Below are 13,532 nucleotides of genomic sequence, written 5' to 3' on the forward strand. Positions count from 1 at the left end.
GGGGCTTGATAATGTAAGATGAATAAAAAGCGCATAGCAACAGTCTGGCATCAGTTGAGAAAAAAAGGGAAGTTGATCCCAAGTAACATTTTTATAATTTTACCGATCGGTGTATTTATGAACAAAGAAATCCTTTTACTATATGCTTTTGTAACATATTTATCAGTAATTGTATTAATCGATCATATAAGTAAAAATATACATATTTAATTGATTTCTTAAGTCGATAAGTCAACTTTGACGATCCTAAAAACTCCTCTCAAAATGCACACAACCATTAAAAATGTCTCCAAAATTAAGCATAATAAAAACAGCATGGTCTCACAGACAGTAAAGTTTATTTTAAATGCTTTGAGACGATTTATACAAAAAAAAAAAAAAAAAAAAAAAAAGAAAAAATGCAAATTTAAAAGGAAAGCTGGCAGTTTTAAAAACAATTTAATACACAGACTTTGTTTAAATGATCCGAACGACTGCTGAAACCAGAGTGGAATGAACGATTCATGAAGGCACTATTGAGTGTACAACTAATGTTGGTTTGGGCCTTTCTTTCTTATCTTCAGGTAAAATGCAATATTGCGACTTGTGAGAGGATGGTAGCCCGTTTAGACCAAGCTACCCTTAAACCAGTACCACACTACGAGATGATACTTTAATCGTTCAGGAAACCTGTTCTGGATGAAAAAGGCTTCGCACGGAAGCAAGCAAAGGTAGTCTTGTACCTGTCCAAAACAGTCTCTGGAACAACGAAACAACAAAAGTTCGTCTTGGAGGTCAGTTTCTGTTTCTTATTCATTCACTTTCATTCAGCTGTTGAGTTTCATTATTTTGGAGTCTTCAAGAGATGCAATGAGAAAAAAAAAAAAAGTCGAAATAGAAAAGAAAATAAAGCAAGCACCAGTGGGGTCCCCAAAAGATGTCTATGTTCTAAATAACTAGTTTTAAACTCTACAACTTTGAATTTCTTACAACCATTTGGTCCAATTACATAAAATATACATGTAAATAAAATTTTTTACAGATATGAAATCTGTTTTACCACATTCTCTAAACTCTGGCTACAATGCCTTTACTAAAGTCTGTAAACACTGTTCATGGCATTCTATTAAAAATGAATATACACAATGCGAGAAAGTGTTAAGAATTCACAAAACCACAGTTAGTAGTAAAATAAGGAGGTGCTCCAATGTACCAAACGTCTGGTACAAAAAGCAGTACCCTTTTGACCCTGTTCAAAATTGATTTTTTTTTTTCCACAACAGTGACTGATGGCCAAAGAGCTTCTGTCATTTTCTTCTGGAAGGCATGATGAATCAGGTGAAAATGTGATGTTGTTTTCAAGTCCATAAAAAGATACTGGGCTTAAAGTGGCTGGATACTGAGCGTCACAGTCAGGACTGTGTGAGGTCTCTCAAAAAAAACACAAAAAAACAACCCACTTTGAATCCTCTGACCCCTTCTAGTCAAGGACTTCCAGGTATTTGTGTCCACATTGTTGTAAGTCCTTTTCTTCTCTTCCCAGTAAATGTGACAGAACAGTACATGAACAGGCCAAAAGACGCTTGGACCATGCTGATGTCAATTCTAGTTTACTTTTGGATAGATTTTCTCATAAAAGAAGTTCTGAGCCAGCAGGTAAAGCTCTCCGTCTTTTTCCCTGACGCTGTGAGCGCGCACAAACTGAAATTGTTCCAGCGCAAACTCGTAGAACTCGTTCTCCATCTTCCATATATTGGACTGCTGCAGCTTTGAGATGGACTCTTTAGTGGGAGGTTTCTTCTCGCTGGTTTTTCTCAGGTGAGACTTCTTACCTGCAGATCAAGTCAAAGACGAAACAAAACGCAAGTCGCTCAGGAGGTTTAATGATACTAATACAAAGTGATCATGCCTTTTTTTGGTTTTCATTTGCACACTAAAACAGGAAGCTTTTTATTACTAGTACAATAAGATCGTTTTTATATTTAACGAACACCAGACATTTATCACGTTATTTATCAATAAATAATGTTGTTCATAGACCAGCAGAACGAGAAATAATTTCACCTCCAACTTTAAAGCCAAGGCTCAAAGAACAGTGGGTTTTTTCCACTGCTTAAATACAATCAATTCTAACATGGAGGCATCAACACTTGCGGCCCCTTATGAATATCTTTCTTCCACTGAACACAAAAGAAGAATTACGGTTTTTAATAATGTCCCAGTCATTCTTTTCCAAGCAATTACCTTGAATAGGAGCTGGAGCTTTTTAAGCTTCATAAAAGATGCAAAAGAAGCGCAAGTATATTATAAAGTAAGTCCGTGCGACTGCTTCTGAACCTATACAATACCTCCGTGTGACAAGCACACCAAATCCGGTAGCTGCGATTGAATTACGCCGTGAACGAAATATTCGAAAAGTTTGACTTCATTTCAACCGACGGACTGAAAAGAATCTGCAAAACACACATTGTTGAGGGGCTTCTTTTACGGGCAGTCGTGAATTTGACCTTGAGGCTTTCTCCTCACACAAAGCTATTGTATTTAGCTTTAATGTTACAAAAAGAAGCTTGGGTTTGGACCGATGATAGCAGAATTGTCTTTTTTCCCCCTTCAGTTCTTAAATATCGACAAAGTACCTGTGCGGTAGAGCTCGGTGGCTCCTCTGAAGAATCGTGGCAGCGCTGCCTCGAGCATCATGATGAAATCCTCCAGCTCCTCAGTCACTCCCACGAGCAGATACTCATTCACCAAATTATACTTGGCCTGTTCGAGAGCCCATCTACTGCCAACATTCCTGCGCGAACAGACACGCAAGATCATTTCCAGCGCTTACATAGTTTTCGAGAACAAATCGGTACAAAGACTAAATCAATCAATTTGTCTAATGCGAAAGAGCGTTTAGTGGGAAACGGTAACGGGGCTGCTCGTGTTACCCACCAGCACTCAGAGTAATGGCCACAGAAGAACGGGATCTGTAACCAAAGCTTCTCGGGAGCGCAGTCGGAACCTCCAGATGACACGCACTCGTCAAAGGTCTGAAACACGGTCGCGCAAATTGCATCTTAGCGTCCCACAAGGTGAGAAGATGAATAGTTGCTTTATAGTTTAAAAAGATGATACCTTTTTGTCCCCCTGTTTTCTCCGTCTGAGGCCTGGCCGATAATCATCTCCAAATCTGAGAAAATAGTAGTAAGACACCAACCTCTCGATGGGGTCCCGTACGATGTTGATGTATACCGGCTTCCCCTTGATTCCAAACCTATTTAGGAAAATAGACACACTTTGTATTAGGTGGCCTTAAATATTATGTACTTGCGTCAAAAAATAAGTACAGTGTACTTATTGTGGTCATATTGTGTTGCTGCTATTTAGGTGGGTATGTTTGGTGGTATGGGTAGGTTAAAGTGTAAGGGATGGGTCAAGAGTGTAATTATAAATCTAATTGCATATAGGTATTTTCTAAATAAATACAATGTATGCACACAATAAGCGCATTCTACCAAAAGCTGAATTTAAATGCAAGTACATAGTAGTTAAGGCCACCTCATATAAAATTTTTCTGCATTCTTCTAATAAAATGTAATAATGCACATTGCCTTTGTTACAATTATATTAACACCGAAACAATCGGTGAAAAACTGAATACGATTTCAGAGTTTTAATGTAATGCGCTCCTTCTGCTTTAATAAGGGCAGCTCCAAAAAAGTGTGCAAAAATGATTACGATCGTCGTGTTGTGAAAAGCGAAACGAAATATCAAACCTAACACAAAACAAAATATCCAGAGAGGAAAAAAAAAAAAAAAAACACACGTTCCACTTTCAACCACTAGAGTGCAGCCCTTAAACGTATCTTCTTAAGTAGCTGGCTGATGGATGTCCCATTTTTCAGGAACAGACAACAATAAATGTGCTGCTAGATAAGGTCTTACGTGCCTTAAGTACACATATAACCATATTAACTACAGTGAAGTGTAGCGCAATTGCTTCCAGTGATCGTTAAGATGGTTTTATATTAATACAGCAAAACTCACTTTGTGAAGTCCAGATAGGAGACGTGGCCGTGGTAGAAACCCGGTTTCATTTCTCGCCAGGATGTCACATTCCTTACAAACCTCATCTGTAAGCACAAGATAACGCATTCGATTTGTCCCCGTACACAGTTTATAAACCTCTAAATTTATTTTACCGCTTGTGCGATATGCCCCCATCATTCAAGCATCAGCGATATCCAAATCTCAAATAACAATCTCGCACCGACGCACCGCATCTGTCACGGCCCGCTAAACAAACCGGCCGAGCGACTGCTTAATGCAAACGCGTTTTAGCAATGTTTTCTCCAAACATCCTCCCCAAAGTCCCACAGCTGTAGTCCGCCGGGAGGCAAAGGTTGCACCATCTGCGCGGTCTGAAGGCTTTGTTGAAAGCTAGGCTGGATATTACCTTGGCAAAAAAAAAGAAAGAAAAAAAAGAAAATCACCCACAAATAACACCTTCCCTCCCCCGGCTCCAAAGCGTATTATTATTTTGTGGATGACGATGACGTGAATACAAATGTAAACACGCGCTCGTGAGCGCAGACCGACAAAGCCGCACGCTGTGCTGAACGATGCCGACACGTGAGGTCAAAAAACGATGCAGGAATATATATATATATATATATATATATATATATATATATATATATATATATATATATATATATATATATATATATATATATATATATATATATATATATTTTTTTTTTTTTTTTTTTTTAAGGGAGCACCTTCAACTCCGCAAGTAAAACTCGTCAGAGATTGATATCTGTGAGCTGACACGTAACGATGCATGTGATGAATGGAGGATTGTCTTTCTTCGCTGCTGTCGACGAGATCTGCGCTTCGTTCTCCCCCTTGTTCTTCTTTTTATCTGTCACTTCAGCTTGTTCAGTGCTGCTCGTCACGCAGAGGCACAACGGCGGCGTGGATATTGACAGTAGGTTATGAATTATGGAGGTGGAGCCAGAGACGAGGATGCTTGTTAGAGGCAGCGTGCGACAGAAAGACAGGGCCGCTGCGCTAACATCACCCGGACTGTCAAGAGCGAGAATTGAGCAACAAACCAATAACGATGTCATCGGTACAAGCACACTACTCCTCTGCACTTGGTCCGAACTGTGCGAGTTGAGCGTGTCTGGAAAATGTTCCCGATAGCCGGCATATTAGCATCAGTAGCTGTATACTCTGCTACATTGATGGAGTTCAAACCTACGATACTTACATTTAGGATGTTTTTGGTTTGTTTTGCATTGCGTGTATATTTCAAATGTTACGATTTTTTTTTCTTCTTAAAGTGTCGAATATGATGCATGACTGTTTCCGCAGTTATTAAGCAGCTCAAACATTTTCAACTATAAATAATAAATGTTTACCGAGCACATATCAGCATATTAGAATGATTTCTGAAGAATCACGTTACACTGAAGGCTAGAGTAGAGTAGCTTTGTAATAAAAATATATTTTTATCTTTAAAATTGTGATAATATTTCATTTTACAGTTTTACTGTACTTTTTATTAAATAACTGCATCCCACCACGCAATACTCCTAAGCATCTATTTCCATTGTGGAAAATAAACAGCGAAGTTTCATTGGCATTTAAAGTGGTTTGACATAATACACTTTTAACAGAAACTGTTATGGATTTAAAAAGAGGCTTCTTTCAAGCCTTGGACCACTTGGAGTGCTCAAATGAACTAGTGTGAAAATGACCTTAATCTCTTTCCATCACGAGGGGCAAAGTTTAAAGGGACGGTTCACCCAAAAATTAAATTCTGCCATTAAATGACTCACCCTCATGACAATTAATGACAATTTTAAAAAAAAAATAATAAAACATTCACTGTTCCTTTAAGAACTCGCATTAGTGCGCTTAATTTGACAAAAAATGTAAAATAATCTCACACAGGAAGGCGTTTTAAGTTAAATGGGATGCGATGAACATGTTACCTGGTCCTGCAGAGACATGACTGGATTATTCTTGGTGGTGTTGATGTGGAGAACGTGGAAGTGGTTCTTTCCGCACAGGTCGTATGCAATGTTGGTGAAGGAGGTGCTGGCAGTCTTGGGCACACGGTTGTAGATGATGATCAGATCTTCGATCTCAGGCAACGCCGGAGACTCCCGCAGGCCGTCCCGCGTCTGCCTCTGTTCCACCTCTCGCACCTCGTGTCTGGCCATGGTGCGCTCTGCAGGAGAGAGAAGACAATCACGTTTACATATACAAGTTTATCTGACTTTAGATTGCAATGAAAATGGCATTATCATGATGATATATAATCGATATTACATTTTACATTCTACATCCCAGAGTACATGAGGTACATAAGAACGTTACGTAAATCCATCCATCTTCAAATTGCGAGTAGCTGGTGGGAAAAGTAGCTGTAGAGCAAAGTTTGAGTATTTACTGAGAGAAAGAGAGAGCCAATAAATCTAGGCCGTCTAAAGATCTGTAAAGGATCCCAACAGGCACTTTAGCTACCTGTTGATTTAGGCGACAGAAAACAGAAGCAGGATGAAAAAGCCTGAATGATGGAGGGAGAGGAGAAAACAAAGCAAGCTGTTTCAGCAGCAGTGTGTGTTCTTTATGTACATACACACACACACACACACACACTCACACAATATCTTCACCGCCAGTAGTGCAGAAGTGAGACGTCAAGAGAATTGCGCACCATAAAATCCTCCAGTTTTCAGTTTTAATGTGCTCTACCGGCATGACAAATAATTGTACATTTATATTGCAAAAGAATTTGCAGCTCAGCCGCCTAGAACATAAACGGTGCACAGAAAGTCTGAAGTAACATATACAAGTAGAAAAAAAGTGTCAAAAAATTGGTAATAATAGTATAAATGTAGTAATTACCCAGTATATTTTGAAAAATATCTGAAAAAAAAAAAAACTGCAACTGTGAGAACCATTTGTATACACTTTTGGCTTAATAAAAAATTATATTTGGTTTTATTTACATTCTGGGAGCTGCAGACAAAAATAGACAATAATAGAAGATAATCGACGAGACTCACACAATTTCAATTAACGTAAGATGAAAAACGTACAAAACATGTACATGGAATATAGTATGCATTTCATAATCAGCTTCACGCATAGAAAAGTAAACATAAGTAAATAAAAAAAACATAACTAATCGAATTTAAGAGTCATAATTATTCATAATTGCCCAGGGCATAAATATTGTATGAAAACACATCTCGTTGCGATCACTCTGTGTTTATAAAGCAATGCTCCTTTGATTCATTATTCAGCAACTCTTGGTAAGAAACTGTGCATGTGTTATATTCAAGTACAGTAAAACTTTATAGTATCGGAATACAATTCATTTCAGAGCTAGAGCTTTATCCCTGGCCATACGACCATACGGATAAGACGTGCCAAAAAGGAAGATATAAAAATACATAAATGACCGAGCACTTAATAAAATGCAAGAGATTTAAATATTCGTTTTTTTCAAGCAAAATGAAAGCAGATTTGTCATTGTAGGCTACTTAGCATGTCCCATCCCAAACCGAAAGGCACATGTAAAGATCATTTCTCAGCAGCTGTGTTTTAAACAGGATACAGCACAGCTCTGAGCGCTTCACCCAACAGCGACCACCGCTAGCAACATAAACGCTCAATAATACAGCAGTTCCATGTGTTATGTATTCAGGCAAAATGAAATGTCTTATTAATTTAATGAAGTATGAGTGATCCCTGCTGGCGTTATGTTGCATCTTTCATCTTTAATTTTGAGACCACGCCGTACCCCGAATAAGAAACGCTTCTCATGCGGAGATACGTTGTGTGTTTTCTGTTTCAGGCGTGATATACTGTATAGACGATGAGGCTTTTTTCATGTGATGAGAGAATATTACTGTATCTACTAGTTTTCTGTTTCAGGCATGATATACAGTATATATATATACACAGTATATATATATATATATATATATATATATATATATATATATATATATATATATATATATATATATATATATATATATACACAGTATATATATACACACAGTACATATATACACACAGTACAAACCGTTCCAAAAAGTTGGGACACTATACAAATCGTGAATAAAAACTGAATGCAATGATGTGTAGGTGCCAACTTCTAATATTTTATTCAGAATAGAACATAACTCACGGAACAAAAGTTTAAACTGAGAAAATGTACCATTTTAAGGAAAAATATGTTGATTCAGAATTTCATGGTGTCAACAAATCCCAAAAAAGTTGGGACAAGGACATTTTCACCACTGTGTGGCATCTCCCCTTCTTTTACAACACTCAACAGACGTCTGGGGACAGAGGAGACCAGTTTCTCAAGTTTAGAAATAGGAATGCTCTCCCATTCTTGTCTAATACAGGCCTCTAACTGTTCAATCGTCTTGGGCCTTCTTTGTCGCACCTTCCTCTTTATGATGCGCCAAATGTTCTCTATAGGTGAAAGATCTGGACTGCAGACTGGCCATTTCAGTACCGGATCCTTCTCCTACGCAGCCATGATGCTGTGATTGATGCAGAATGTGGTCTGGCATTATCTTGTTGAAAAATGCAGGGTCTTCCCTGAAAAAGATGACGTCTGGATGGGAGCATATGTTGTTCTAGAACCTGAATATATTTTTCTGCATTGATGGTGCCTTTCCAGACATGCAAGCTGCCCATGCCACACGCACTCATGCAACCCCATACCATCAGAGATGCAGGCTTCTGAACCGAGCGTTGCTAACAACTTGGGTTGTCCTTGTCCTCTTTGGTCCGGATGACATGGCGTCCCAGATTTCCAAAAAGAACTTCGAATCGTGACTCGTCTGACCACAGAACAGTCTTCCATTTCGCCACACTCCATTTTAAATGATCCCTGGCCCAGTGTAAACGCCTGAGCTTGTGGTTCTTGCTTAGATATGGCTTCTTCTTTGCACTGTAGAGTTTCAGCTGGCAACGGCGGATGGCACGGTGGATTGTGTTCACTGACAATGGTTTCTGGAAGTATTCCTGAGCCCATTCTGTGATTTCCTTTACAGTAGCATTCCTGTTTGTGGTGCAGTGTCGTTTAAGGGCCCGGAGATCACGGGCATCCAGTATGGTTTTACGGCCTTGACCCTTTCTCACAGAGATTGTTCCAGATTCTCTGAATCTTTGGATGATGTTATGCACAGTTGATGATGATAGATGCAAAGTCTTTGCAATTTTTCGGTGGGTAACACCTTTCTGATATTGCTCCACTATCTTTCTGCGCAACATTGTGGGAATTGGTGATCCTCTACCCATCTTGGCTTCTGAGAGACACTGCCACTCTGAGAAGCTCTTTTTATACCCAATCATGTTGCCAATTGACCTAATTAGTGTTAATTGGTCCTCCAGCTCCTCGTTATGCTTAAATTTACTTTTTCCAGCCTCTTATTGCTACTTGTCCCAACTTTTTGGGATTTGTTGACACCATGAAATTCTGAATCAATATATTTTTCCCTTAAAATGGTACATTTTCTCAGTTTAAACTTTTGTTCCGTGATTTATGTTCTATTCTGAATAAAATATTAGAAGTTGGCACCTACACGTCATTGCATTCAGTTTTTATTCACGATTTGTATAGTGTCCCAACTTTTTTGAATCCGGTTTGTGTGTATATATATATATATATATATATATATATATATATATATATATATATATATATATATATATATATATATATATAGACAATAATAGACATAAATATGTCTATCAGTTTACACTGTAATGATCTCAAGCTACGCCAGAAAACTGTTTTTACATGCTGAGAGATAATGCCTTTAGACGTGATACACAACACAGTACCTTATTGTTTATACGAGTATAAATCGATTACTAGTTTTTCACAAAAACGAAAAGAAAAACGCATTAATATTCATTTAAAATATATATAGTTTTAGTTTCCTGCCTTTAAAATCTGCCACTGAATGTAAGCAATGAAGCTTAATGTGTGACTGAGAAGAACATTGGGTCAAAAATTGAATTCAACGTGTACATTTAGACCCGTCAAGCCATTCTTTCATTATCTTCAAGGTGCATTTAAAAGACGCCAGTGTCTCGGAGACCATCACTCAACAAAACAAGACTTCCCTTGCCGTTCATGTGGACCAGAGAGAGCAATAACACAAGACTACACACAACGATAAAGCCAATGAATTATTCCTCTCATTACTTTACAACAGAATTTCCAATTTTAATAAATGAATACGACTATAACACCAACTGATGCCACACTACTTTTCAGTATGAAAGGACAACAAAAAGGAAAAGGAAACTGCGGGCATTCCAATGATATTGTGCATTGCAGTAGATCTGCAATTTTAAACGATGATAAACAATAGACTTTCATTACACGAAGCCACTTAAATTAGACTAAAGAAGTATAATCTCTTCTCAAGTGTAAACAAAATAAATAACATTGCAGAATCGTACCCTCCGTGCACTACTAATGGAAAAGCACAGCGATCCTGACAACAAAAGCCAAGCTAAAAAAAAATAATAATGAAATCTCTCCCCAGTCATCGCGCTGCATCATGTGCTCGTTTTCCACACGGCAATTATACAAAATCTCAGTTTGCTAATAGACTCATCAGTCTTCAACCGCGCACGCCTACCAGTGCATAAAATAAGCCACTTAAAATATTGATCAACTCTTAACAAGCTTCCATGCATCAGCTGCACCGCTCCACAGCATCCTCCAGCTAAGAGGACCCTAACCACACTTAGCCTGACATCTCATCTGCTCCGTCTGACATCCCGTATAACTAGAACACTATCCCAGATCAACACGGCAGTCTACACAGTGATTGACATGAAGCACCAAAACTAGAACGCTCCCCTAACGCATTTCCTTACCGCCAATGAAACTACATTTTGTCAGTTGCTTGCCTGGGAGTATTATACTACAACACTGCCCACACGGAAACCAGCTAATATATATATATAGTCAGTATATACATTTATAATTGTACAAAAGACTTTTACACTGAATTGCATTTTATATATATATATATATAAAATTTTTAGGTGAACAATCTCTTTAACAACACACTTACTATAGACTAAGTTACACATTATGCATCACTTTCATTAATAGTGAATGTTACCCCAAAAGATAATAATTATAATTTGTAAGACTGGCAGGTTGTCCAACGACAATACTGTCTACTGTATTAAAAAAGTATATTAAATAAGATTATGCCATTTCAGATAGCATACAGAGTTCGGCCGTACAGCAGTGGAAAAGGCATCATAGATGAAGGTTGGGAGTGTAATAGGAAAGAAGTGATGAAGCCTGAAACCCGAGCTGTGGTGTTTGTCCTCTGCAGGCACTAACAGAAGGCTGAAACTGCACATAATGGAGAGGGATGGGGATGGCTCAGTTGTGTCATTGCGCATAGCGTCCATTACAGCTCCAGAGCCTTCAAAACCCCTCCCCAGCTTCTTTACATAATCACAACAGGAATGCATTTCTCGCACTTACGCGTCTTCGCTTTCATCTACCCGATGGAGGGGAAAAGCTTGAATCTCCCTCCAACAATAGAAAGGGAGAGGCCAGAAGGCACGATTGCATTGCTCCCCTTAATTAGTAAAACAAGCTGCTCTTTCCTGACACACAAACGCCTTTCCAGGTGATTAAGCCTTTGATGATGTTAAGAGGAGGATGCATAATTACAAGTGAAGCTGTTTGAGGTGTTTTTGCTTTTGTAATGAAAGCAAGGTCTGATGGGAGCTCATTAAAGACCACGAGCGCCTCCTATTCGGTCTGGTTTCTGTTCAGCGCAGCAGAGGGCAGCAGGTAGCCGAACTGACAGGGGTTCTGGGAGAGATTCCCTCATGGGAAGGCTCAGCAGGTTTCCCGGAGGGGTTTCGTTCACAAATTGACGCTACACAGAACAAATCGACTGTCGGAATCGATCAACTGCTCTTAACATCTTTATATCAGTGCGTCATCTGATGGGAAGACAGAAACCGACTGGAACTTTGTATAAAATCATGTTCTACCGATCATGTGATTACTGTAAATTATTAATGGAAAGCACAGCTAGTGCAGCTAGTTTTCTTAACACATGTAATGTGTGCATGCAGAATTGTGACCTAGTGGGTAAAGATCTAGAACCCAACTCAGCAAGCTTCTATACACACACACACACACACACACACACACACACACACACACACACACACACACACACACACACATACATACACATATATATATATATATATATATATACATATATATATATATATACATACATACATACATATATATATATATATACATACATACACACACATATATATATATATATATATATATATATATATATATATATATATATATATACATACATACATACATACATATATATATATATATATACATATATACACACACATAAACACTCTTTACTCCTAGGAAATATTTATTCCTAAATGAGCCTTTATGATCTTGTAAGAAGTATAAAATATATATATATATATATATATATATATATATATATATATATATATATATATATATATATATATATATATGCTTTTATATTTAATACATATGATTATATTTTGAAAAAACAAAATAAAGAAGAAAAATTAAAATATTACTCAGGTTGTTACAAACCTATAGGGATTTGTTATTCCATTGAACACGAATGACACATTTAGGAAAATGGTCTGGCTGCTCTTTTCATATTTTCTCTGCCAAGTTTGAATATGCAGATGCAATAAGTAGATACGGCAAGCCTTACACAGTAAACACACAACTTAAATTAAAGTGTTTTTCCCCACACAAAACTACTGTAAGGATTGAGATGCGCTTCAATACAATTTTCGTTATGTAGAAGAAAAATCGTTCAAATTTCTCATATTGTAGTCAGCGAAAAGACTTGATAGCATGAACATTGAAACACGGACGAACACTGATGGGACAAAAGGACACTTTATAAGTTCGTGATCTCCAGCAGGTGGCGCTTATCTTGAATAAACAGAGTCAAGAGATTCAATGTTGTGTCTGTATTTTTTTGTATGTACACATTTCAGATACAGCATCTAATCTTCAATGAACGAAGAGATGTAACGACTTAAGAAAGGGGCCAGAGCGGTCGTGCTCGGTGCAGGATTTCTTTTGATATCCACCCTTTCTCCAATAACCCGCGTGCCCTTTCACTCTAATAGCGGCTGCCAGTTATGCCCTATTCTGTACCTGTATTTATTATCCTAATCCAGCGCCTTTCCTCTGAAGAAAACGCTCCAGAGGAGTCATACGCTTATATGCAGTTAAAAGGTGCAGTTGAAAAGGTGCCACTATCAGGAGTTTAGCTGCTGGAATTCAAGCCTTTGTTGTTATTCTCATGAGGCAGTTCCGAACCGCGGCGCTGAAGTTCATCTCAGTACCACAAGCAGCAGGAAGAGCACTCATGTGTGCTTGGAATAAGAGGTATGTGATCAGCAGAGCAGATCTCATCCCCGAGCGATGA

The 13,532-nt window shown here is 38.1% G+C and overlaps 1 protein-coding gene across 1 annotated transcript in view; it reads right to left on the minus strand.

The window, feature by feature from the left end:
* Nucleotides 1–330: 330 nt before the first annotated feature.
* hs2st1b (heparan sulfate 2-O-sulfotransferase 1b) overlaps nt 331–13,532 on the minus strand; it is a 51,347-nt gene continuing 38,145 nt past the window's right edge. Inside the window, exons 2-7 of the mRNA XM_043242737.1 lie at nt 5,970–6,208; nt 4,012–4,097; nt 3,100–3,238; nt 2,917–3,014; nt 2,616–2,773; nt 331–1,811 (exon numbers count right to left, since the gene is read on the minus strand). Of these exons, the coding sequence (XP_043098672.1) occupies nt 1,585–1,811; nt 2,616–2,773; nt 2,917–3,014; nt 3,100–3,238; nt 4,012–4,097; nt 5,970–6,208 (947 nt within the window). The 3' untranslated portion in view covers nt 331–1,584. The remainder of the gene's footprint in view (nt 1,812–2,615; nt 2,774–2,916; nt 3,015–3,099; nt 3,239–4,011; nt 4,098–5,969; nt 6,209–13,532) is intronic.

Source organism: Puntigrus tetrazona, chromosome 6, assembly GCF_018831695.1.
Source record: "Puntigrus tetrazona isolate hp1 chromosome 6, ASM1883169v1, whole genome shotgun sequence".
NCBI classification, from domain to species: domain Eukaryota; kingdom Metazoa; phylum Chordata; class Actinopteri; order Cypriniformes; family Cyprinidae; genus Puntigrus; species Puntigrus tetrazona.